We start from the raw sequence: 26963 nt of genomic DNA, 5'->3' as shown, positions 1-26963 counted from the left end.
ACCCCTTCCTCCTGGAGAGTTTGGGGAACTCTGGGGACAGAATCTCCTCCCACCGGCCTCAGGCCACACCCACAGGAGGACACATCATCTCCCCTTGCAGGCACTAACCTGGGCACCTCAGGGACTTGCAACAGACCCCAGGCCTGCTTCTACGTCCTCCCTGAGGCTCTGGGCCATCCGCAGAAATCAAAGCCCCACACCAGCTCCAGGCATCGCATCCTGAGGCTGCATTTTAATGAGTCCAGGGGAAGCACTTTCCCCAGAGAGATACTTATTCCTGCTCATCTTCAGCTGCACCTTTCCTGGTCCAGAGGCTTTGCCTGGGCTCCAGCGATGATGGAAAAGTGCCCTCAGAGGATGAGGCTGGCGTGTTCCAAGTTGTGATTCCCCAAGCGGCGGTGGAGCAGAGGGTTCAGCCTTCCCAGTGGGGACTAAGGAGGCCTTATTATCATAATAAATCAGTCTCACTTGATTGGCTGCAAACGGTGGAGTGATGTGACCATATGTCACTTGGGCATTAAACAAATCCTAATGAGCTAAGAATATGTTTGTTTTAGCTAATTGACCTCTTTGGCCTTCATCAACCACTTGGTAAACATCCTCAGATAATGATTTCCAGGGAGCGGATTGTGGTTCTCGAGCGTGCTGAGAAGGTCCCCCGGCCCCAAGACCACCTCCTCCGGCTGCCGGCTGAGGCACACGTGCACGCCTGCCTGTGGCCACCCGGTCCCAGGAGGGTGCACTGGCGGTAACGGGGCGAAGGGAAAAGAGTGCAGCCAGGCGGCTCTCCCAGCGCTCGTCCCTGGCTATGTGACCACACTCTGAGCCATAGCTGTCTCATCTGTTAAGTGAGGGCAATGCCCACTCCCAGAGGGATGGGGAGACAAAGCAGGGGTTCGAGGGTCTAGGCTCCGTGGTAGGTATTCTTGGAAATCTGTGCCAAATCAGTCACCAACTGGACCCACGTCACTTCTATGCGAAGGAGCGGGTGTCCAGCAGTTCTCTGGGGACTGATGATCTGGAAACCTGTGGGGTCTGGACCACAGAGACCTAAGTCCTCCAACTCAGTTCTCCTTGCAAGCAGTGGGCCAGGGGCCGAGTCCTCAACCAGTGAGGGTCTTCTTTAGCCAGGATAATGGATGCTTGTTAGATCTCAGCGCTAACTTCATCTGCCCTGGAATCACCAATCCCGTTCATCATGCCCCACAATGCAGTTGAGACATTTCACTCCTATCATCTGAAAGCTGTCGGGGGGAACCACTTCGGTTCCCTGGATGCATTAGCAAGACGGGGAAATAAACTTCAAGCCGTGAAGTAGATGGAGCCTCAGACTCAACCTCGGCGCCGTCTAAGTGACGGTGACCCCACAGGCTTCTTCTGGCTGCCCTCACATCCCCCCACCTAGGATGGTGGGCTTCCGTTAGCTACTGAACTCTGTTTCTTCAGCTACAAAACAGAGCGACTATCTGACACAGAGAACTTACCAGTAATTGAGTGCTTCCTTCTCCCCTGATGCTGTCAAGTGCCTTACCCATATTTTGTCACTCAATCTACACAATAAGTAAGACACTTCCCTAAGGCCACAGAGTAAAGGGTGGCAGCACCAGGCCCCCAAGTTCTCCCTAATTCCTGAGGGGTGTGTCGCCCAGTGCAGTGGGGAAATGCTATTTACTTGCAGGTTAATAACTCTGCTTTGCACGGTGGAGACTGTCAGCCTGTAAAGCTTGGAACACAGTGCGTGGCACGTGGCAGGAACTCAAATGGTAGTTATTCACGTTAGTCTACCAGAGGTGGCGCATCAAGATGAGACCCCACATACCTTCTGAGTCAAACCACTTCCGCCGCTTCTCCCCAGTCCCCAGGGCTGATGCGCTTGAATTAGACAGGATTAAAGGCTTACCAGAGCTGGAAGCTGCACCCCAACTCCCGTGCTTAGCCCCAGACCTTCTGTCCGCTGGCTGAGAAGGACGCGGGAGAAAGGCAGCCGTGCAGGGCAGTGCTGTTGCCTGGCGCACAGTGTCGAGAGAGCTTTTGTGCAGGAGCCAGCCCTCCCTCTGGATCCCCATGTCAAGAAAATGGGCCCTGCTCCTGCCCATGCTGCTCTGCAGCCTGGCTGGCCCTACACACCTATTCCAGCCGAGCCTGGTACTGGACATGGCCAGGGTCCTCCTGGATAACTACTGCTTCCCAGAGAACCTGATGGGGATGCAGGAAGCCATCGAGCAGGCCATCAAGAGTCGTGAGATCCTGGCCATCTCAGACCCTCAGACTCTGGCCCATGTGCTGACAGCTGGCGTGCAGAGCTCCTTGAACGACCCTCGCCTGGTCATCTCCTATGAGCCCAGCACCCTCGAGGCTCCCCGGCAAGCCCCAGCACTCATGAACCTCACGCTAGAGGAGCTCATTGCGGGGCTGCAGAATGGCTTCCGCCATGAGGTTCTGGAAGGCAATGTGGGCTACCTGCGGGTGGACGACATCCCGGGCCAGGAGGTGATGAGCAAGCTGAGGAGCTTCCTGGCGGCCAACGTCTGGAGGAAGCTCATGGGCACCTCTGCCTTGGTGCTGGACCTCCGCCACTGCACTGGGGGCCACATTTCCGGCATCCCCTATGTCATCTCCTACCTGCACCCAGGGAACACAGTCCTGCACGTGGATACCATCTACGATCGCCCCTCTAATACGACCACTGAGATCTGGACCCTCCCCGAAGTCCTAGGAGACAACTACGGTGCCGATAAGGATGTGGTGGTCCTCACCAGTGGTCGCACGGGGGGTGTGGCTGAGGACATCGCTTATATCCTCAAACAAATGCGCAGGGCCATCGTGGTGGGCGAGCGGACTGTGGGGGGGGCCTTGGACCTCCAGAAGCTGAGGATAGGCCAGTCTGACTTCTTTCTCACCGTGCCCGTGTCCAGGTCCCTGGGGCCCCTGGGCAAAGGCAGCCAGACTTGGGAGGGCAGCGGGGTGCTGCCTTGCGTGGGGACACCGGCTGAGCAGGCCCTGGAGAAGGCCCTGGCCGTCCTCACGCTGCGCCGCGCCCTGCCGGGCGTCATCCAGCGCCTGCAGGAGGCCCTGCGGGAATACTACACGCTGGTGGACCGCGTGCCCGCCCTGCTGCACCGCCTGGCCAACATGGACCTGTCCTCGGTGGTCTCCGAGGAGGATCTGGTCACTAAGCTCAACACCGGCCTGCAGGCCGTGTCCGAGGACCCCAGGCTCCTGGTGCAGGTGGTCAGGTCCAAAGAAGCCTCTTCTGGGCCCGAGGATGAAGCTGAAGACCCCCCGGAGATGGTCTCAGAAGTGCCCGAGGACGAGGCTGCCCGGCGGGCCCTGGTGGACTCCGTGTTCCAGGTGTCCGTGCTGCCGGGCAACGTGGGCTACCTGCGCTTTGACAGGTTTGCCGACGCCTCAGTGCTGGGGGTGCTGGCCCCGTACATCCTGCGCCAGGTGTGGGAGCCCCTGCAGGACACGGAACACCTCATCATGGACCTGCGGCAGAACCCTGGGGGGCCGTCCTCCGCCGTGCCCCTGCTGCTCTCCTATTTCCAGGGACCCGACGCCAGCCCCGTGCGTCTCTTCACCACCTACGACCGGCGCACCAATGTCACGCAGGAGCACTTCAGCCAGACCGAGCTGCTGGGCCAGCCATACAGCACCCAGCGCGGGGTGTACCTGCTCACCAGCCACCGTACCGCCACCGCAGCCGAGGAGCTGGCCTTCTTCATGCAGTCGCTCGGCTGGGCCACGCTGGTGGGCGAGATCACGGCGGGCAGCCTGCTGCACACGCACACGGTGCCCCTGCTGGAGACGCCCGAGGGCGGCCTGGCGCTCACAGTGCCCGTGCTCACCTTCATCGACAACCATGGCGAGTGCTGGCTGGGGGGCGGCGTGGTCCCCGATGCCATTGTACTGGCTGAGGAAGCCCTGGACAGAGCCCAGGAGGTGCTGGAGTTCCACCGAAGCCTGGGGGAGCTGGTGGAGGGCACAGGGCACCTGCTGGAGGCCCACTATGCTCGGCCAGAGGTCGTGGGGCAGACAGGCGCCGTGTTGCAAGCCAAGCTGGCCCAGGGGGCCTACCGCACAGCAGTGGACCTGGAGTCGCTGGCCTCCCAGCTCACGGCAGACCTGCAGGAGATGTCTGGAGACCACCGTCTGCTGGTGTTCCACAGCCCCGGCGAGATGGTGGCTGAGGAAGTGCCCCTACCACCTCCCATCGTCCCCTCCCCAGAGGAGCTCTCCTACCTCATCGAGGCCCTGTTCAAGACAGAGGTGCTGCCGGGCCGGCTGGGCTACCTGCGTTTCGACGCCATGGCTGAGCTGGAGACAGTGAAAGCCATCGGGCCGCAGCTGGTACAGCTGGTATGGCAGAAGCTGGTAGACACGCCCGCGCTGGTGGTCGACCTGCGCTACAACCCTGGCAGCTACTCCACGGCCGTGCCGCTGCTCTGCTCCTACTTCTTCGAGGCAGAGCCCCGCCAGCACCTCTACTCCGTCTTTGACAGGGCCATGTCGAGGGTCACAGAGGTGTGGACCCTGCCCCAGGTGGCAGGCCAGCGCTACGGCTCCCACAAGGACCTCTACATCCTGGTGAGTCACACCAGCGGGTCGGCGGCTGAGGCTTTCGCTCACACCATGCAGGACCTGCAGCGTGCCACCATCATCGGGGAGCCCACGGCTGGAGGGGCGCTCTCCGTGGGCATCTACCAGGTGGGCAGCAGCCCTTTATATGCCTCCATGCCCACGCAGATGGCCCTGAGTGCCAGCACCGGTGAGGCCTGGGACCTGGCTGGGGTGGAGCCAGACATCACCGTGCCCATGAGCGTGGCCCTCTCCACAGCCCAGGACATAGTGGCCCTGCGTGCCAAGGTGCCCACTGTGCTGCAGACAGCTGGGAAGCTCGTGGCAGATAACTACGCCTCCCCTGAGCTGGGAGCCAAGATGGCATCCAAACTGAGCCGTCTGCAGAGCCGCTATGCCAGGGTGACCTCAGAAGCTGCCCTGGCCGAGATGCTGGAGGCTGACCTGCAGGTGCTGTCCGGGGACCCACATCTGAAGACAGCCCATATCCCTGAGGATGCCAAGGACCGCATTCCTGGGATTGTACCCATGCAGGTGAGTTACAAGGGAGACTTGGTCCAGCACAGTCCCAGGAGAGAGTCAACCAACCGTCCGCACATCCAGGGCTCTGCGCAGGGTGCAAAGCAACGGCTTCCAGACGTGTTTTCGTGTTAAATTTTTCACCAGTCACATCTTTTCCTCTCTCTCACCCTGTCCTCTAGTCCCTCACATGCCCATGAGATCCCTAAACACCTCAGTAGAACATCGGTACCCACAGGAGCTCAGTTTGAAAAGTGCTAGTATAAAAGGAGCTTCACTCTTGGTTGGGTAGAATGCAAGGGTTTGTAGGGCTTCTCATCGTCAGTGTTGGAGAAAGAGGTTGATAAGTCACATGAGGTCCCCGTGATTTCCTATTCTGGAAATGTGGGGTATGTGTGCACCCGCATCACCTGCCTGCCTCAGGGGTTTGCAGTTTGTGTGAATGAGTCAGGGGGATGGAGACAGGGAATCAGCACAGGTCCTGGCATCACAGTTGCCTTGGATCTAGAGCATGGAGCCTGGGGACATGTCCAGGAGTGTCCACACACAGCCTGGACAACCCCTGCAGTGAGGCTGCCTCGGTTAGGCACCGACTGCCTTCTCCTCCCCTCCCGCAATGCCAAGTACTGTCTCCCAAAGGAGTTGCGCTGGGTGGGCGTGCACCATGATACAAGGGCCAACTGAAGGGGAAATTCTGGGCCAGGCTGTGTGGTCAAGATATTTGAAGCCAGCACTGCAGGTCTGGGGAACACTGAAAAGGTAAATCAAGGCTGAGGAGTTTTGCTGCCGGGGTAGATGAGGGAAAAGTTCTCCCGATCAAGGGCCAAAGCACACCGCAGGACTCACCAAGCACTCCCATCAGCAAAGAGCTGGATCTAAAGCACCTTTACAACACCTCTCCATGGTGTTTATCGTCTATGATATAACTGCATAGTCACAACAAGTAGGCAGGGAAGCATTTGTCCTGGTTCCCTTGAAGCCAGGACCTGAGACAGGGGCTTAGGTGCGGTCAGTTGATGTGGGAGGTGGTCACTGAAGCAGCAGTGAGGAAGCGAGGAAAGTGGGACAGGAAGTGTGGGCGCATCATGGAGCCTGTTGCCTCTGAAGACTGCAACAGCACCCTGACAAGTGTGAGGAATGCCTCTGCAGACGTGACCCCACGGCTCCCGCTCTCTGTTAGCTGAAGGTCCCCCTGGGGACATGAACGCTCTCAGATTCTGGGGCAGCTTGGAGAAGGTCCTGAAGTAGAGAGCAAAAAACAAGGGTATGCTAGAGGCAAAGCCCTGTCAGCCTGGGTCAAGCTGTGGCTGAAATCAGAGGGCTGAGGGCACCAAAAGCATCTACTGCCAAACTGTTATCCCATTTTACAAAAAGAGGAACTGAGGCCCGGAGGGGTACAGAGGAGAGCGGCCCATGGCCAAAGGGCTTGTGACTGAGGTCAGCACAAGGCCTGGAGGCCGGGTGTCCTAGTCAGCAGGGGTGTTCCTGGTTTGCAGTCACCTGGTGTGGATTCATATTCTGGCTCTTCCACTTACTGGCTGTGTGCCCTTGGGCAAGTTACTTAATCACTCTGTGCTTCCATTTTTTTCAGTAAAAAGATGGGGATAATAGTGTCTTCTCTACAGTAACTGCTACAACATGCTCAGCACAGGGCCAGATCCCTGGTGAAGACTCAAGGGCCCAGTAGTTCATGTCTTCAGATGATGGTGTCTTTAGACGATGAGCTCAGAGACAAAAAGTGTCTGGGGAGCTCAGGGGAGTCAGAGTGGAGACCATGCCTGGGCCCTTCAGCTCTGACACCAGGGTGAGAGGTTGGCACCCATGAGCATTCCCTGTAAGGAGGCTGCTGACCACTCATTGGGGTTCATATCCCAGGCCCACTACTCATGTAACCACCTGGATACCATCAAGGAAAGGCCCTGGCACCTACAACCTCCTTAGGAAATGTTAGCTCCCTTCCCGTGGGCTCAATATATCTCATGATATAAAGGACCTCCGTGACACCCACTTTCAGATCTGACCTTTCACTGTATCTGGCAGAAGTGACAAGGTGTGGATGCTGGGCACGGTTTGGCAGGATAACAGGGAAACATGGCTATGGGAGAGTTTGACCTGGACTTTCTTCTTTAGCGGAGCTAATTGTCCATTTAAGTACTATGGTCAATAATGAAATAAAGATACTCAGAACCTTAAAAAAAGAAATTTGAGCTTTCAAATCCCTCCTCTCCTGACATGGAGCCGACCTCCCACTCTTTCAGATCCGACCTTTCACTGTATCTGGCAGAAGTGACAAGGTGTGGATGCTGGGCACAGTTTGGCAGGATAACAGGGAAACATGGCTATGGGAGAGTTTGACCTGGACTTTCTTCTTTAGCGGAGCTAATTGTCCATTTAAGTACTATGGTCAATAATGAAATAAAGATACTCAGAACCTTAAAAAAAGAAATTTGAGCTTTCAAATCCCTCCTCTCCTGACATGGAGCCGACCTCCCACTCTTTCAGATCCCTTCCCCTGAAGTCTTTGAAGACCTGATCAAGTTTTCCTTCCACACTAATGTGCTTGAGGGCAACGTTGGCTACTTGAGGTTTGATATGTTTGGGGACTGTGAGCTGCTCACCCAGGTCTCCGAGCTGCTGGTGGAGCATGTCTGGAAGAAGATTGTACACACGGACGCCCTGATTGTCGACATGAGGTCAGTGGGCGGGGCTCAGCAGTTCCCAGCGAGGCTGGGGCAGCTGCTGGAAGACAGTCAAAGCCATGAGTCTAGTAGGGATGAAAGGACCTTGGGACGCCGGCAAGAACCCAAGTGGAATAGCCCGCCTGGCTCTCAGGGCTCTGGCCAGCTATTCTGGGGTTCTGGTTTAATTAGCCAGGTGGGGCCCCACCACTGTTGGTTTTTTTAAGCTCAGGTGACCAAGGCTGAGAACCACTGAGCTAATCCAGTGGTCCCCAAACTTACCTAGTCACAGGATTCAGTGAGGAGAGAGGGGAAGGGTGACCTTGAACACACTGATTCCAGGACCCTTCACTGCTGAATCCAGAGCCCCAGGAGTGAGGTCCAGTGATCCGTATATTTAACAGGCATCATCCAGGTGGCTCTGATGATCAGCCGTGTTTGGGACAGCTAGGCTTCCACCTGTGCTTGTGTCTCACATCTCACGAAATCAGCCCAGGACAACCCTGGTCATGAGAATCATAAAGCCAGTGGCCCAGAGAGAATTTGCGATTTAGCCACTATTGTTGCAAAAAGAACTCTTTACACTACAAAATGATTGTTGGGGGGATGCTTTCAGCTAGACCTCTCATCGGCTTCTGTGAAGGTATGCCTCATACAGGTTGAGTTTCCTTCCTAGAGCTGGGGAAGGGGACTTGGGAGGGTAATGGGTAGAAGAATGTCCTTCAGTAACCAGACCTCTTGTCACTCCCGGGGCCATCAGCAGACGTGCCCTGGGCACCTTCCATGGGCACTGGGAAGGGGGGAGCCAGCTCCCCTGGGAATTGGACACTTTTCCCCCCGCCCCGCCACCCCCCCCCCCATCCCCAGGTGCTGGATTGACTGAGAGGGAGCTCTGGCTTCTGGCTTGCAAAACTCTTGTGATTCTTAGTCGTCACTAGGTGGCACTGGATCCCAGAGGCGGACTCTCCTCCCTGGAAGATGAACCATCTCCCAGGGCTTGGGTTTGGGTATACACAGAACTTGAGCTTGGGGACTCCTGTGGCACCTCTGATGACTTTATTCTTCAAACGCTCTATTGACCATCCAAATGACCCTCATGCTAAGTCCCTTTCTGCTTAACTGTGTCATCCACATTTTTCTAAAGAGGAGACCCAGCCCACAGGTGTGCTTTGCTTAAAGATCCTTCCAAGCCAAGGTTTGGAGGTTCAGATGCAGAAGTCATGGGCCCTGAACCCATCCTAGACCATCAACTGGAAGAGACTCCTAATACACTGCCAGCCCAGGATTCCTCGTTTCACAAATAAGGAGACAGGGGCCCAGCGAGGTCACACAGCAGGACAAATCCAAATAGCCTGGAATGATCACAGGATCCCTCACCCCCAATGCAGTTCCACAACTCTGAACACTCCACCACACTAAGAGCCATGTTAGGACACCTCAACTAAGATACCTAGTGGGTTCTGTGAAATTATCAAGCATGAACCTAGGGAAGACAGTGCTCTCAAAATGTGCAGGCAGCATGGGTGCATGGGAGCGGTCCACGGTCAGTAAGCTGGGAAAATTTATCAACAAGTTCCAGACTGCAGGACTTAGGGCCTTTAATATAACATATACAATACGTATCACATAATGTATTAATGTGTGAACAGAAGGGCTGGGTAAGTTATGCAGTATTTTCTAAATGAATTTGACCACAAAGTCTCTGGTTCTCAAGAATCTTGTACTCTGGGAAATGCCAACCAAAGAATTCTGTAGGAGGAAGAAAGGACACCAGATTGAGGCTGCCTGGAATTAGAACCCTCCACAGGGCAAGGATTAGGGCACCCAGAGGGGCACCGAGGGCTTCCCTGTGGGCTCCGCCCCTCAGTGGGCAACATTTCCCTTCCCTCAGGTTCAACATCGGTGGTCCCACCTCCTCCATCTCCGCCATATGCTCCTACTTTTTCGACGAAGGCCCACCTATTCTGCTGGACAAAATCTACAACCGGCCCAATGACTCTGTCAGCGAGCTCTGGACCCACGCACAGCTCGAAGGTGGGTACAGAAGCCTTTCCTTCCTATTATCATTCTAGAAGCTTCTGGGAAATCAAGGAAAGACAGTTTGGGTTTGGGTAAAAGTAACTGTAGCTAGAATATAAAGCCCCCGTCCTATGCCATGTACTCTGTACATAAGACCTTTAATCCCTGCAAAACATGTACCATTATACCTACTTTCTAGATGAGAAAAATGAGTCCCAACTAGGTCAAATAGCTTGTCTAAGGTCACTCAGCTAATAAGTGATAGCTCCCAAACTCAAACACTGGTTTGTCTAAAACCAAAATGCCTGCCATTCCTGCCACAGCAACCATCAGCCTGCAAGACAAATGTAAAGCTAGAAGGGTCCTCGAGCCATCACCAAATCCCACGGCGTTTCCAGTGGTTTTCCATCTCACCTGAACTCTCAGCAGTTTCCCAGCACACCTACCTAAAGGAAGTTCATAACTCTGATGGGGCTTCTGTTAACTGCCCTGAGCCCAGAGCAGTGGCCGGAGGAAGTAGTACAGTCCCCGCGCTTCACAGAGCCACGGCTCTCCAGCCACACCCCAGGTGGATAGCCTTGCTCCATCTCCCTTGCCTACCTTGCAAAACCAAGGAACCTGCCCATCCATCTGAAAAGAGGAGGCTGGGAAACCAAGGGGGGTGCGCCGCCTCCGATCAGAAAAGCAGCCTGCAATTTTCATTTGCATACTTCCTTATCACACAAGCATTTGGAGGGAATCTTCCAAGATATACATTCAATAATATTGCAAAATGTAAATAAAAATCAGGACCAGATGAATTCTCAATTCAAATAGACATGCAAGACCAGTAGTTAAAAACAGATCTGCAGATCATGGGGTCTTGGAATTGCGATGTCCAGTACGGAAGCCACATGCCACACATGGATAGAGATGCATAAAGTGTTCAGTGCACACCAGATTTTGAAGACTTTTTATGAAAAAAAAAGGATGTAAAATATCTCAATAATTTTATTGATGACATTTTGAGAGGAACAAATTTTGGATTTATTGAGTTAGATAAAACAGTATTAAAATTCATTTTATCAATTTTGTTTAACGTGGCTTCTAGAAAACTTGAAATGGCATATGTGGCTTGCATTCGGGCTCATGTTGCTTTTCTATTGGACATCACTGTCCTAGAGGGCTGTCGTCATTAAGTCACAAACTTGGCTCTTCTGAGGGTCCAAAGTGAAGAGACTCTGGTCAGGTTAGCCCTTTTCTCGGCTAAGTCAGTCCAGCCTCTTCCCATCACTGGTGATAAAACCTCTCAAGCACTGGCATGCTCGGGACCCGGCACACATCCTTATCCCCATTTTACAGATGCAGAAACCGGGGCTCAGAAAGGTGGGGTGACTTGCCTGTGGACACAAGGACACAGAACTAAATCCCTGGCCCTCCTCTCTGGAGTCTAAGCAGTGTGGAGAAGGCAGGTGCCCAGGGTGGAGACTTGACTCCCTATTTTGAAGGGCCTTATATCCTGCAGGTGAACGCTACGGCTCCAAGAAGAGCATGGTCATTCTGACCAGCAGTTTGACAGCTGGCGCCGCAGAGGAATTTACCTACATCTTGAAGAGGCTGGGCCGGGCACTGGTCATCGGGGAGGTGACCAGTGGGGGCTGCCAGCTGCCGCAAACCTACCACGTGGATGACACCGACTTGTACATCACCATCCCCACTGCCCGCTCAGTGGGGGCTGCAGACGGCAGCTCCTGGGAAGGGGTGGGCGTGGTGCCTGACGTGGCTGTCCCTGCAGAAGCAGCCCTCGCCAGAGCCAAGGAGATGCTCCAGCACACTCTGCTAAGGGCGAGGCGGAGCCCACGCCTGCAGGGCCGCCGCAAGGGCCACCGTAGTCAGAGCCAGAAAAGGCCAGGACCTCTGGGACACATCCAAGGGGCACCCAGGCATGAGGTCCTGACTGAGGCCCCCAAAGGGCAGCAAAGGGGCCTGCTGCCCTCTGGTTAGGCTTGAGAATCAGAGGTACCCTTGGAGCTCATATACCTGGTCTCTTCCCAATTGCCAGCATCCTCTCTGTTGGAACACCTCAGGACAGGAAGCTCACCCCCTTCAAAGTCAACCCCCTCCTGGGAAGTGAAGTCCATATCTATCTCCACCGACGCTTCTTAATCACCAACCCCTGGTCCTCATGCTGTCAACTAGAGCGTCTCTGTCCAATAACATCATAACGTGAGCCACGGAGGCCAGGCACATGTGTCACTTTACATTTTTAAGGAAAGTATAAAGAAGCAGGTGCAATTAATTTTAATAGTATACTTTATTTAACCCACTATATTCACAGTAATATCATTTCAATGCGTATTCAATATAAAAATTGTTATGAATGAGATACTTTTGCACCACGTCTTTGAGATCCGGTGTGTGTCCCGCGCTTACAGTACATCTCCATTGGCACATGTCACGTGTCTAGCACACAGCAACCACCTGCAGCTGGTGGCTCCCATGTGGGACAGTGCAGGCCCAGAGGTCAGGAGCCCCACTCCCCCGCTACACTGTCCCCATTCTGTCCTCCCTGCACGGGCATCTTCCCCAGTAGTGTACCTCTCCCACTCTGCCCTGGGATCATTTCTGTCCCCACCATGCTGTGCAGTCCTCAGGGGCGGAAACCGTCCTACACATCCTCGTCTCCTACTGCCCAGCACTTGGCATGGCACCTGACACAGGCAGTGGACGCACAGTAAACACACATGCCTATGAACCTGCAAAACTACGTTTTCCTCCAAGTGGCAGCCCTCGGACACAGGAAGACAAGTTCAGTTTCACTTAGAGCCCTCTCCTGCCTGCCCTAAACCCTCCCAGTCCAATTCTACACAGCAAGTCTATCTTTCCTTCACGCTCCTTCCATGATCTTGTTCTCCTGCTTCTGCCAGGGACCCAAAAGTGAGCTCTGGTGCCACGCAGAATCCCGCCATGCAGCGTTGCTACCAGAGGGGAGAGTGGCCCTGCGTGGTGGTCTGGGGACCTGCCCTGCTCGTCCAAGCGCAGCCTGTCACTGTGCCAGCTCTGGCGACCAAGCTGACTCCTAACAGGGTGAGCAGTTTGAGACAGGCAGAGCCCAAGACCTCCCCCAGAGTTGGGCCAGCCCTGGGAGGAGACCTGGAGCCCAGGGGTAACCTGGGGGAATGAGAGGCCCCCGGTTTGTGCCCTGGGCCCATGCAACTCTGCTCTGCTAGAGTCACAGGGACCCAAAAATGAGAGACCTCTGAGGCTCTGCCCAATGTCATGGTGGGGCGAGGCCAGGAGGGCAGGGAGATCCCAGTGCACAATCCCTGCTCCCAGAGCTCCAGGCTCCAGGACTGCCGGGGTGAGGATGAAGTTCTGGTCCTGTCCGGCCTGGCCCTCTGGCGAGTCCAGGCTGCAGCTGCCACAGGCAACTCCCCAGGGCACCAGGCATGGCCTGGACTTCATCAGCCCCCTCCCTAGACCTCAGAGATCTGGGGAATCTGGGCCACCACCATCTCTAGGGGTTTCTCCACTAGAACACCTCAAAACAACCCTGTCTAAACTGGAAAGCCCTGATGGAAGGCAAGATTCCTCTCCAGCTCCTTTTCCTCCTGCTAATTTCAAGTAAGATTCATGGCATGATCGTATTTTAGTAGTTATCATATATACTGTGATCTCACAGTTTTCTTCATTAAACCTACTGCTACCCAGGCAAATGTGTGACCACATTATATGCTTACACTCTAGGACTCTCCCTCCTCCCTCTTTCTCTCTCTCTCACATACACCCACAAAGAGATACATACATATATATACATGCATATATATGTATGTGTGTGTATATATATATAATATACATATATATATATATATATATATATATATGTACACACAGCTATGAGATGATTACCTAAATCAAACAATGGTTTCTTCTAGATGGTAGCATTTGGGGTGATGTTTTAACTTTCTTATTTATAGTTTCTCTTTTTCTTAAATCCTTATAATTAGCATATATCATTATTTTCAAATGCAGCCATTATTCCAAAAATATAATAAATAAGATAACATAAATTATATAACTGACTCACTATCTATACCTTAGTGACCATTAGTGGTTGTTCATTTTTTTTTTTTTTTTGCGGTACGCGGGCCTCTCACTGCTGTGGCCTCTCCCGCTGCGGAGCACAGGCTCCGGACGCGCAGGCTCAGCGGCCATGGCTCACGGGCCCAGCCGCTCCGCGGCATGTGGGATCTTCCCGGACCGGGGCACGAACCCGCGTTCCCTGCATCGGCAGGCGGACTCTCAACCACTGCGCCACCAGGGAAGCCCCGGGTGTTCATTTTTTTTATGGGTTTTCCTTTCACATCTTTTGGATTTCCTTGATTTGCACCACTGGTGTTTCTTGCAGCTTAATTTGTTTAAGCTGTCCCACAGGCACTGTGGGGTCACAGATGGCAAATACCCTGGTGGGTCTTAAACAGGGGAAGGGGTGGAGCGGTTTAGGGTGGGTGACATACACAGATCTCTCTTCTGAGCTTCACACCACATGGACATCCATTGTTACCACCTCCACCAGAGTCAGCTCCGCCCAGAGCCTTAGACAGGATCAGTTATTCACTGGTGGTCACACACCTAACACAGTGGATGTTTGCCCTCCTTTAGGCCACCAGCATTTGTACCTCCTTTGGATGTTCAGAGAATTGCTCCCCATATGAACGTGTGGGAAACAGACTTACTCAGAAGCAGAGAGGTGGTTAGGAGCTCAGGTTCCAGCTTGAGCCTGCCCAGATAGGAAGGCCAGCCCTGCCACTTCCAGGCTGTGTGACTCTGGGCAACTTACTTCACATCTCTGTGCCTCAGTTTCCTCATCCATGCGATGGATGAGATAATAGCACTTTTGGGGCTGTGTAGATTGAATGATTAATCTAGTGCTTGGCCAATGTCAGCTGTAGCCATTCCCCCACCATGAAACCAGATGTCCTGGACGCTCACTCTTCCAGCTCCCTGGCTGTGGGGTATGGACATGTGGTCCTGCCTGGGCCAACCAGAGGCCCCTATGCAGGACATTTTTTTTTTTTTTTATGGAGCAAGTGACCCAGGGAAGCTTGGTAGCAGCAATGACCAGATGTCCAGCGTGCAGGGCAGCATGGCTGTGCCCCGACTTATCAGGGACAGAAGCAGCACCTTCCAGAGGCGGTTCCCCTGCCTGACCACAGCTGAGGTCCTGCCGAGTAGCTCCTTGCTTCTGCCTACTATTCAGCCTGGGCCCCCTGCTTGCCCACCCAACACTGGGTGCAGCCCTGGCTCCTCTCAAGATATCCTTTTCCACTTCAACCAGCCACAGACTTTGCTTTCTTACAATGAACTGCACCGTCCATCCCCCCTGCCTTGTCCTGAGGTCCTGGCTCGGTACCTAAATCCCCACCACAGCCTCCTGCCCCATTTCTGTGTTCCGGCCTGTAGCCAGGGCCACTGCTCTGCCATGCAACCTTCTCCCATGTCCCCCTGCTTGAGGACCCCTCAAGGCACCCACTGATGTGCTGTGAGAGGGGCTGGACCAGGCCATCCACCCCCTTTCCCAGGGTATCCCCAGCCACAGACAGGCTGGACCTTCACCATCAGGATCGTTGCCGGAGACTTGACCCAGCTCTCAGGCACCATGCTGGAGCACCAGAGGGTAGGAACCCAGCTCTTCTCCCATCTCACTCACCCTCCTGCTTCCTGTGTGCCTCCATCTGCCAAACAGCCCAACACGAAGCAGACGGCCCCGTTTGTGTGTCAGTGAGGGTCATGGCCACCCACACAGCTTTAATGCAATGAAAGGATACAACTTCGAAAGAAAAAGGATACAGGCCGAATCACAGCTGTGGGCAAAGAAACCTGCCTCCAAGGTCCCCAGTGGAGAGCGCTCAACTCACACTTCCTGGTTTCTATAGGATTAGCTGCCTAAGGACCTCCTTGCTACCTTGCAGATCAGGGTGGCTGGCAGTGAAAATAGCCCCCTAATCCAAGCAGCTTAGAATAGCAAGGGTACCAGAGGCTACTGGCTTCCTGTCTCCTGCTCCAGGAAAACATAAGGTGACCGGGGAAGAAAAAGTTACATTTAAAGAACAAGAACGGCTGCCCTCCTTCCAGAAGGCACTGTCTCCCCAATGCCCATTCAAAATCGCTTTCCTGGGCTTCCCTGGTGGCGCAGCGGTTGAGAGTCCGCCTGCCGATGCAGGGGACACGGGTTCGTGCCTGCCCTGGTCCGGGAAGATCCCACGTGCCGCGGAGCGGCTGGGCCCGTGAGCCATGGCCGCTGAGCCTGCGCGTCCGGAGCCTGTGCTCCGCAACGGGAGAGGCCACAACAGTGAGAGGCCCGCGTACCGCAAAAAAAAACAAAAACAAAAACAAAATCCCTTTCCAAAAATTCTTTTCTAGGACGCGGCACAAATCAAAACACATTGGAGAATAATTTGTTTTTAAAATAAAAGTTTTATTTTATGGATTTCATATCTTACTATATGATGTTTAGACCTCACACATGACTTCTACTACAAAGAATAAAAACAAAATTATACATACAGGCAGGGCATGTAAAACCCCTTCTCTGAAGAGAAGTGGCCTGCAGGGAAGGCATGCTGCCACCAGGGGGCGGCAGCACCTCCCAAGGAAAGAAAGGCTGGGAGGATTACCGTAGGACAACGCCTGCTGACTTTCACCCCTCTATAGGGTCTCTCCCTGTGCCTAGAGGAACAGGGCAGTACTGTGAGGTTAGCAGGGCCAGGCCCACCACCCAGTTGGTTCAAAGGCTGGGAGCATAACAGAGTTAGGGGTCTCCAGCTGGTGGTTCCTGCCCCTCCCCACGCCACCACCACTAACGTGCTTCCTTAAGTCCATGCCATTTTGGCCATCAGTTTTTTAGAGAGACAATTCCACATACGGTCCTGATTTCTGGCCTCTCTTGAGAGCTGCACTTGGCCTGGCACTAAGGAGCCTTCACCTAGGACACATGAGCTCCAGGTGTCAGGTTGACCCTCACCTCCCCTTCCCTCCGCTCTCCCCAAGCCCAGTGGGCTACACACACTTTCATTAACATAATTATATAGTCTTTTGAGTAGAATCTGCGGTCTAAGATTCAGAAATTGGCCAGAAGTAGATATGGACCTAGGACCCTGGCCTTGTTAAGGTTTTACTTCTCTTCCAGATAAAAGCAGAAAGAAAAGCAAATCTCGCTAAAAATTGAGAACTAAAATGGATCTGAATTCAGAATGTCTCATTTTAGCCTCATGAGCACATTTGGGGGACTTTTAGAAATCTTAATGGAATGGCTGCTGTTTTGGGAGGTCATATATTGAGATATAATTTGCTATTTTTCCAGCCACTATAGGTATTTTCTCTCCCATTGTCCAAAAAGCAAGCCAAGACTTTCTGTTTATTGGCTCAGTGGCTCCTGTGTTACCTGCCTAATGATGGTATTGCCAGAAAACCAGCAGGGCTGAGATCCTGGGAGAAGATCCAGAGCACGTTGGAGGATAGAGGCGAAGACACCAACATGGCATGGGGATGCTGCTTGATGCTAAGAGAGGGTATTCTTAGGTGGGAGGTGCTGGGGAATGTTCTGTAAACTGGAGAGACAGGGGAGGGATTTTAAAAAGACAGACTGCCTGTCCTACCAGAATAGGATTACGGTAGAGAACAGATTAAATTAGATATAGAGAATTTAAGGAACGTGATGATTCTTACCCCAGAATTGTCGAGTAAAATTCATACCTGCTGATGTGATGTTCTGTGGCAACACCATCCGCCAGCTCTTAACTGGGATGGAAGGTGGCAGAGACAACGTGGGCAAAGTCATGATTAAAAGTGACTGATCTCAAGTCGATATAGGAGAGTAGGAGAGAAAAGGGACAAGACAGGCTTCAACTGCCATGGGGACTTTGGGAACGCGGCCTGGTGACAAGTAGGAACTGCCACATTAATAAACTGTAAGTCATCACCTCCATAAGTCATCTTGGCGTCTGTCAATTTGAATGGCTACAAAGCAACTTGCATCTACATCAATTTTCACCAAAATGAACTCCATCTTAAAAAGTTGACTTGGGAGATGTTTTCCTGTGCTTCGTCATAAAATTAATTAATTTTTTTTCAAAATGTCTCTCTTGCTTATGAATGACGTGCTTACTATCAGTAATCATTCTGTTTGCGGCCATAGCCGAGGTTCCCAGAGAAGTGTGGGTGGGCCAGGGAAGACACACCAGTGTAGACATCTCAGGGGTCCTAGCCTTGACCTCACCACCTCTTGCCTTGCATCGCTTTGCACGTCAGCTCGTCATGGACCTCAGTGCTCACTGCTATAAAGTCAGGGGATGGACTAGAAATGTAGAATCCCTTTCAATTCTAAATTCCTATTGTTTTAGTATAGTGCACTTATGCCTGTCACACTGATTCCTAAGAAATTATGAGCAATCCGACAAGTCAGAGGAGGACAGCTGTGCATCCATTTTAACACATGTCGAAACCCTCGTGCGAAGCTGGTGTGTCAGGAATGAGGCCAGAACCAGGCATCTCGTTCATTCCTCCCACACAGGTCTGTGGAATGCCTGCTATCTGCCTACATTGCTCTAGCTGCTGGGGATACAGCAGCGAACAAAACAGCAAAAATCCCTTATGGAACTTACATTCTAGTGATGGGAAATACAAGAAACAAGACAAATCAGTAAAAAGAGTAAGCAAAACGGTGAAAAGTGCTCAAGAGAAGGGCAATAGAAAATGTTGGGGAGGGGAGGAAGGGTGCAAGTTGAAATTGTAGACAGGGAGTCAATGCCTGTCTTAAGTCCCAGTTTCTTCATCGTCCACAATGCCACACAACCTGGCTGAGCAGACGCATGGCAGGCTGGGAAGGATGTGAGCACAAGTGGGGCAGTCCTGGGGTCTTATTCTTGTACTGCTTCTCCAGAACCCATGGTCTTAGGAAAGTCAGCTGACCTCTTGGAGTTCAGTTTCTTCCGTAGTAAAATGGGAATTAAGTATCTACCTCCTGCGGGACTTCTCTGGTGGCGCAGTGGTTGGGAGTCTGCCTGCCGATGCAGGGGACACGGGTTCGAGTCCTGGTCTGGGAAGATCCCACCTGCTGCGGAGCAACTAAGCCCGTGTGCCACAAGTACTGAGCCTGTGCTCTAGAGCCCACGTGCTGCAACTACTGAGCCCACATGCCACAACTACTGAAGCCCGTGCGCCTAGAGCCTGTGCTCCATAACAAAAGAAGCCACTGCAGTGAGAAGCCCGCGCACTGCAACAAAGAGTAGCCCCCGCTCGCCGCAACTAGAGAAAGCCCATGCGCAATGAAGACCCAACACAGCCAAAATTTAAAAATCAATTAATTAATTAATTAAAATTTAAAAGTATCTACCTCCTGGGCATATCATGTGGATTAAATGACATAACGTACATCATTGCATGGTGTGGAGTCTCAGATTCCAACCCCATGAGGTGCCCTCTCCTGTCCCACATGGGACGGCAGCCCTTCTAATTAATCTTCTTCCCCACGTGGGACGGCAGGAGAGGGAGGCTCCCCAAAGCTTCAGCCCCCTTCTGGGCACAGCCTCCCGGTGGGCAAATTGTAGTCCCACGCAGCTCCCAAAGGGGCCCGGCCTGCAGGACTCCTGACCTCCTTCAGGGAGGGTGGGGCCTCCAAGCCTCACTATAGAAATGGGGGTGCTTCTTTGTTGCCTCTGTGGAGCACTGCTGCTTCCTTCCAGATGCAGAGGAAACGGCTCAGAGGGTCCATCTCCTCTCCTCCAGCCCACTTTTCCTGCTGCAGCCAGAGGCCCCCTGGAAGGGTTTCTTGGAGCCAGCCCTCCAGGGCTCTGGTCTGAACTCCCTTCCTTCGATGCCTTCCTATGTCTCCACCTCAGAGGCCCACCTCCCCACTAAGTCTGCCCCACCTGGGCCTTGGAGCAGCCTCAGACACTACAGCTCAGGACCACCTTCTCCCCAGCGCTGCCCTCCCCGTCTGAATCATCAGCTCCTGCTGGACTCTGAGGCTCAGCTCACATCCCCAACCCTCAGGAGGCCTCCAGGGGTGCCCTCCTCCCCTACCCACAGGTCTGACTTGGGCATGCCCCCCGACGTGCCCAGCACCCCGGCACAGGCCTCTGTTCTGCATCTGTCGCACTGCACCCTAATCATCTCACACCCTGAACAAGGACTATGTTCGACTCACACAGTGGGTCCAACTCACTGTGCCCCCAGCAGGGCCTGGCACACAATCTGGCACAGCGCAGGTGCCCAGGGAGGCCAAGAAATGAATGAATACACCTCTGGCTGTGGAGAATGGGTGGGAGGTGGGGGGAGTGGGAGAGAGAGGGACAGGTGTGGGCTGGGCCAGGGGGGACATACAGCTGCCTCGGGCAAGGTGGGAGCCTGCCGTGGAGATGGAGAGGGGATGCGGAGTCTGCGGGTGTTTGGATGGCTGGCTCGCTGCTGGCTGAGACCCCCACCAGCTCCTTCCCACCCACAAGCCTGAGCTCTGTGACTGAGGCCCCAGAGGAGGGGTTGGAAACTGCAGGTCAAATGAACAAATCTTGAAAGTGAGGTGGAAACCACTCAAAAGAACTGCAGTGACTTGAAAGAAATTCCAACAAAGGGCTTTCACACAGACTGGCTTGTGTTACAGCAGAGTGTATGACCTGAGGTTTGCATTGTTAGGAATAAGGACAAATGTGGATAAACAGCATAGGTACTGAAACTCAACATGCATCAGATAATAAACGGTACCCAGAACTCTCCCAGTCTTCACAATGTCTCAAGCCTTAAGGTTTTGTGCATGCTCACTTCCTGAGAGTTAAGGGGTGTGTGTGCGTGTATGTGTGCATGTATGCGTTGTTTCATTTTCCCATTTTCACGTATTCAGAATGTGACGAACCAGGGACCAGGTGTTGGTTGAATTATTGGTCCCAATTCCGCCGGCCCCTGTAGGATTATACACTCACTCATGACTTCCCCGTTGGCCATATGCACACCTCACCCCTTAACTTTGGGCTTGGCCATCTACTTGTATTGGCCGAGGGGACATTAGTGGAAGCAAGCCAAGCAGAGGCTTGAGTTGTGCTTGGGTATTTGGACTTGTCCTGCTGTGCTCTTGGCGTAACCATGAGAGAAGCATGACTGGGCAGCCCAACAGTCCTGAGAGAGAAAGCAACCCTGGAGCCAAGCCCAGCTCAACCCCAGCCAACCCACAGGCCCATGACTGAGAAACAGGGGCTCTGCATTGTTTGCCACTGAAACTTTGTCACTTAACAATAGTTGACTAGTCTGGATCATGCTAATAGTACTGTTTACTCTGTGATGACACTGCCGGGCACAGGCTGACCATTTCCCACACGTCTTCCCATACAATCCTGACAACATCCCTCAGACACAGGTGTCACCATCTCCATTTTTGCACAGAAGTACGCCGGGACTCAGATAGCTAGAGCAGTTTGCCCAGGCTCAGGGCCAGTATGTGAAAGGGCCAAGATCCCAATCCAGGTCTGTCTGCCTCCAAAGCCCGTGCTGGGTGCCAGACTTGCTTCCACATGGAGCAAGAGTTATGGTGACGGGAGCAGAGCCCTCACTCTTGAAAATGTCAGAAACACTTGATGCCTATTCGTCACCATACCCTGCCATTAGCAAAGCGCATCATTTCACGACATTACTTCCTTTAAAGCACTTCCCGGGGGCGGGTTGACTTTTTCCAATTATGACTGAGCTGTTCATCCTCAAACGCCCAAGGAGACGGCCCTGCGGACAACTGTGACCAGTCTTTTCGGAGGAAGGCCCCGTGAGCCATCTCAGCCTCACGACCGCGTACTGGACGCCCTTGTTCCAAACCACCTGTTAACTGTGAGAAGTCATGTGCCGGGAGAGATGGTGGTGCTCGCGGAAGTACTCGTGGCAAACGGGGCACGTGAGGGCCTCTCCTCTCAGCCTCTTAGAATGCAGGTCGGGCCCCACGTGCTCCTTTTTGTGGTGGGACCGCATGTGGAAGACCAGGTCAGAGGTCAGGCGGAAGGAGAGGTTGCACTTGGCGCACCAGTTCTGGGTGGACAGGCCCAGGGAGGTGAGCGTGGGGGGCAGCAGGGCCCAAGAGGCGGTGGAGGAGCACGACGGAGGTGTGGGCATCTGGGCCGTGGCATGCTTGAGCCACAGCATGGGGTCACCCAGGAAAGTGCCACAGAGACGAGCATTTGGTGGCACCATTTGCAGGTTCCAGAAATCACCCACCAGAAGCTTGGAGTTGGAAAGTCGACCCCAGCAACGGACATCTACCGTGTTGATGAGTCCCAGCAGCTCCCCCAGGGTGTCTACGGGTCCGCCTGCCTGGAAGACGGAGGCTGGCCCCGGTCTCCCTGCTGGACTCCTGGTTGGCTTGCTGAAGGCACTTCTCTGCTCCCCGTGGGCCCCACTGGGCCCCACTGAGAAGCAGGTGACGCTAGCCGGGTCCCTGGGGTTGTCCAGGGTCAGCTGCTGGGGGCCCGGCTGGCCTGCAGGGCCACTGTGCACCCTCTCCTGGGCCTGCCTGCCCCCAAGCCTCTTCTTGAGCCGAGGCACCTCCATGAAGGCGCTCTGCCCCTGTTCCCAGCAAGCCTTCCGGGGCCTCAGCTTTCCCAGCCTGAGCTCGCCCGGGGCTGCTGACAGCGCCATCTCGGCACAGGCCTCATCCCGGCCACCGCTGCCCGGGGCAGCCTCAGAGCCCAGGCAGTTTGTTTTCTCCAGCAGCACTGGCTTGCGGCCCCAGCCCTGCTCGGGTTCACTAAGCCGCCATCTGTTTTCAGCTGAAGGGCTCCGCAGAGCTCCCTTCCCGGCAGCCATGGGGACCGCAGGGCCTGGGCCAGCTGAGCAAGGTGGATGCTCCAACAGCTGTCAGTCTCTGAGGCTTCTGGGCCCGGGGAGGGGCCGTGGGATTGAAGGGCTCCCCTGGTGCTTGGGTCGGCACACTCGGACCACAGGGCTCTGCAGAGAGAGGAAGCAAAAGGCAGTGAGACATGTGCTCTCCACTCAGAGACGTACAGGAGCACGCAGGTTGTAGGAACTTATAGAAAGCCTTCTCTCACCTGGGACCTTGGTGTCTCAGGGCAAGTGCTGATAGGAGCATGAACTCGGGGCAGGCAAGTGTCCCTGTGAGTCCAGGCTCGGCCAGTCCTCAGCTGTGTGATATTAGACAAGCAGCCCTTCTAATTAATCTTCTTGGCTAACTTGGCAAGAGACAGTTTTTGTCCTTTGCATCCAAAGAACCCTGACTACTACAGATGCAGCAACTCACCCTGACTCAGAGCACAATGCTTTCACCTCCAGGACTCCATCGGGGGGAAGGACCACAGCGCACAATGCTGCCACCCAGAGGCCAGGCTCAGTACTGCCCCCCATCCGTCAACCTCCAGGCAGCAGCTGCTCTTTTAACAGCGGCACAAGGCTTCTACCAGTCAGTCTCACTTGGTTGACAACTCTAATATGTTTGCACCCTGACTTAAAGCAGTTTTTGTTCCTTGCTGCTCAGCTGCTAATTTTTCTCCCAAATCATCAGAAATGCCCAGACGCTACAAGCACTTGGACACGGGAGCTGCTGCAAGCACAGGTGACCAGAGGGTAAAGGCTGGACAGTAACATCCAGACATGGCGCGGTGGGTCTGGAGCTGTTCCTGCTCCCTGCTCCCACACCTGGGGGCAGCCATCTCTCCACCAGGCCCTGCCCCTGCACCAAGTGTGGGTCTCCCTCTCCACTCTCTTGAAGTGACCACAATTGTTCTTCACACATTCATACACTTGCTTCTCCTCTGCTCACCCAACAACTGTCAAATATGCCAGTTGTGCCAACCTGCTGGGCATCACTTTGCCCTCGAGGTGCTCATGGCTGCAGGGGAGACACACAATGGCCATAAGTAAGGGTGGCACCCAGGAGGAAAGGGAGCTGTCAGCCCTTCTGGGAAGACATTCATCCCTGCCCTTCCCTGATCTGCTCCACCAGCAAGTTCTTAAGGCTTGCAAACCCATCTTCAAGCGCCCCCTCAGCTTGTGACAGGTTTGCTGGACCACACTTAGCTGAGTGTTCCGAGTTGTCATCATTAACAAATATGTCTCCTGAGCCCAGGAGGACCGTGAGGAGGGGACAGCTCTGCTCCTTCCTCACAGAAACATCACTTGAGTTCAACTTAGCTCCTTCTTCTTGCCCTGCCCTCCTACCCCACCTGTAAAAGGAAGCACAGGTGCCTGACCTCCTTCTCACTATCTTGGCAACAGGAGTCTGTGACACGTTTTGCATATGTCACCTCCTTCCATCTTCAGCACACCTGGAGGGTCATCACCCTCTTTCACAGATGAAGAGGACCCAAGTCCTGCAATACTAAGCATCCTGCCCCATGCCGCCTGCAAGGATGAGGCGCAGCTGGGATTGAAACCCAAGTGTGTGTCGCCAAGCCTGCTTTGGTTGCACTGGCCATGTCACCCTCCCAGAGCCCCCAGAGGTGAACACCAAGTCAACCATGTGACCCAAACACCAAATGAGGGCATGTTGAGGGTTTAGGTCTCCTTTTCCTGCCTTCTCTCCGACTTCTCCCAAGCTTTTACCCCATTAAAAAGTCAAATTCTTTGTCTAACCTCTGAGCTTTAAACAGCTCCTGAGGAAACACATGCCAGACCTACCTTTCAGCCCATTCCTATGTGAGCCTGGTCTCGAGCTTTGTCAACCTGAAAGGACTTACAAGACTGGCCACCAGGGAGAGCTGAGCCTCTCGTAACATCCTTTCCAAACTGAGTCCTCAAAGGGGATGCCACTGACATCAGAGATTAGTGCCCACCAACGTTCCTTGAAGAGGAAGAGGCAGTCACATCACTCCACCAGCTGGCCCTGAGATGTCCTTCCCACCTCTCTCAGCCTCGAATTCCCATCACCTGGGATTGTGCTTAATTATCTCCACAGTCCTTTCCAGATCTACCAGTGTATGACTCCAACTGGGATGAAGCCACTTCTCCCCCTTTGTCAAAGAATAACTGATCTGCTTGAAGCCCTAATGCTGAGCTCACAAAGACACACACACACACACAGGCACACTCATACCCTCACACACTTTCACAACACATACACACTCACAATCTCATATACACACACTCATATACACATACACTCACATACATACAGTCACATACACTCAAACCCATACACATACTATCACACACTCAAATGCACATACACCATCACACAAACTCCCCCTTTCTCTCGCTCTCTCACTCTCTGTCTTTCACTGTTCTCCAGACGACAGTTTAGAACCACCTGATGTATCCCACACCTGGGCAGGAGGCTGCCCTGCTGACCCTGGTCCGGCTGCACCCCGCAGCCCTCTGCACACAGCTCCGCTGCACTACCCTCACAGCTTAGGCAACCTTGTCCAACCACAGCCATGTAGACCCCATTGACAGAACCGTCCAGAGTGCCCTGAGCCACACATGGGACAACCTTCTCAGGGGCAAAATTTGGAACATGTAGTCTTATTTCAGGATGGAATGTTTGCTTCATTTATAAAGGATGCTTCATGATATAAATATGCAACTCACCACTTATTGACTATGTAAGCATCTACATGCCAGAGATGCCAAGAGCTTAACACACCTTATTTCATGGAGTTTTCACAACAACCACGTGAGGAAATTTGCAGGTCTCAACCCAAATGTGTTCATCTCCAACCTGCAAGTGCCATAGTGCTAAACTCTGTGCTCCTCCAGCTTGTTGCAGATCTGGCCAACTGCTGAATCCACCCCAAATCGCTTCTGTCAATGCTATCATCCAAATCTTAATAATGATAACGAGAACAAGGAGGAGGAGGAAGAAAAGGAGGAGACCAAGGTACTGACCTGCCAGGGGACCTCAGCATGCTGCCCACGCTCCCTGAGGGCCACCACTCTCACATGCACCAGCGCTGCTGGGTAAGATCACTCAGGCAAATGCAAAGAATGTCCTAGCAAACGCCATCTGGGGCCCCATCTAACCTCAGTCCACTCCATCTGCGGCCATCACCAGATGGAAGTCTTTCATTTGGAAGATGATGTGAGTCTGCCGTGGCTTGTTCCTGGGGAGCCCTGCCAGCTCTTTTTTTTTTTTTTGCGGTACGCGAGCCTCTCACTGTTGTGGCCTCTCCCGTTGTGGAGCACAGGCTCCGGACGCGCAGGCTCAGTGGCCATGGCTCACGGGCCCAGCCGCTCCGCGGCACGTGGGATCCTCCCAGACCGGGGCACAAACCCGTGTCCCCTGCATCGGCAGGCGGACTCTCAACCACTGCGCCACCAGGGAAGCCGCGCCCTGCCAGCTCTTAATGCTCATCTCCTCTTGTCGAGAGATCGCAGGCTCTCTCCCAGGGTCAACGTCAGACTTTGAGCCTCATCCAGCTCCAGGCTACATGCACCTCTGGCATGGTCCTCAACTCCTCTCAGGTGACCTCTGCAGATGTGTGGGTCACTCCTGGCCCTGGACAGTGAGTTCTGGGTCAGGAGACCACATGCACAGCTGCTCAGGGCTGCCTCTGTCCCCCTTTCCTACATGGACCTACCAACGCCCTTTGCAACTGGAGGCTGGTTCTCTGTCCAGACAATCGCTGGGCAACGCAGAGCCGCTCCCTCCTCTTTCTCCCTCCACAGACACCAGTGGTTCTGGCAGCGAGTGGATCTATGCAGCCCTTGTTCTTTTGCTCCCATCCAGTATTAAAAGACCTTTGCTGTCCTCCACTCCCCTCAATAGCCTCAGTTCATTCTGGGCTCTCACCCCCTGACACTATTTACTCATCCTTGTCGCTCTGTTGTGTGTGTCCTGAGAAGGGACTCTTCTTGTCTTCCTTGGTTCTTTCAGTCTGAGCTCAGCAAGACGACCCTCTGAGTCACACAGACATCCTTCAGTACCACCCATAGTCTTCCCATTGAAAGAACCTGATTTCAATTCCAGGCTCTGAACCTTTTCCCAGCCCTCAGGTGATCTTGGCAACCTTCTGAAACTGAGCTCCCCAAGCCAACAGGGTGTCTGACCATGTCCAATCTTCCCTATCAATGGGGATACTTCTGCCTCGGGGTTCAGTCCTCCTGGGCCACCAACCATGATTCTACTGACCAAAACATGAAGTTCTCTGAGAAATGATACCTCACCCACCCCATAGCATAAAAGCACTTGTTTCTCTGTTTATTATC

At 53.7% G+C, this 26963-nt stretch overlaps 2 protein-coding genes across 2 annotated transcripts; one reads left to right on the top strand and one right to left on the bottom strand.

The window, feature by feature from the left end:
- The first annotated feature begins 1948 nt into the window (after positions 1-1948).
- Positions 1949-11777, top strand: RBP3 (retinol binding protein 3). Its single transcript, XM_029245877.1, has 4 exons — positions 1949-5112; positions 7600-7790; positions 9667-9809; positions 11299-11777. Exons 1-4 carry the CDS (start codon positions 2065-2067, stop codon positions 11775-11777), a joined length of 3861 nt encoding a protein of 1286 aa, XP_029101710.1. The 5' UTR covers positions 1949-2064.
- Positions 11778-21635: 9858 nt separating this feature from the next.
- ZNF488 (zinc finger protein 488) lies at positions 21636-22610 on the bottom strand. The gene has a single exon (XM_029244750.1). The coding sequence runs from the start codon at positions 22608-22610 to the stop codon at positions 21636-21638; it is 975 nt and encodes a 324-aa protein (XP_029100583.1).
- Between the last annotated feature and the right edge of the window lie 4353 nt (positions 22611-26963).

The sequence above is a fragment of the Monodon monoceros genome, unplaced genomic scaffold (genome assembly GCF_005190385.1).
Source record: "Monodon monoceros isolate NGI ecotype Baffin Bay Population unplaced genomic scaffold, NGI_Narwhal_1 Super_Scaffold_4, whole genome shotgun sequence".
NCBI classification, from domain to species: Eukaryota; Metazoa; Chordata; class Mammalia; order Artiodactyla; family Monodontidae; genus Monodon; species Monodon monoceros.
Note: the sequence above shows the minus strand (reverse complement) of the source record. Positions and strands in the feature narration are given on the sequence as shown.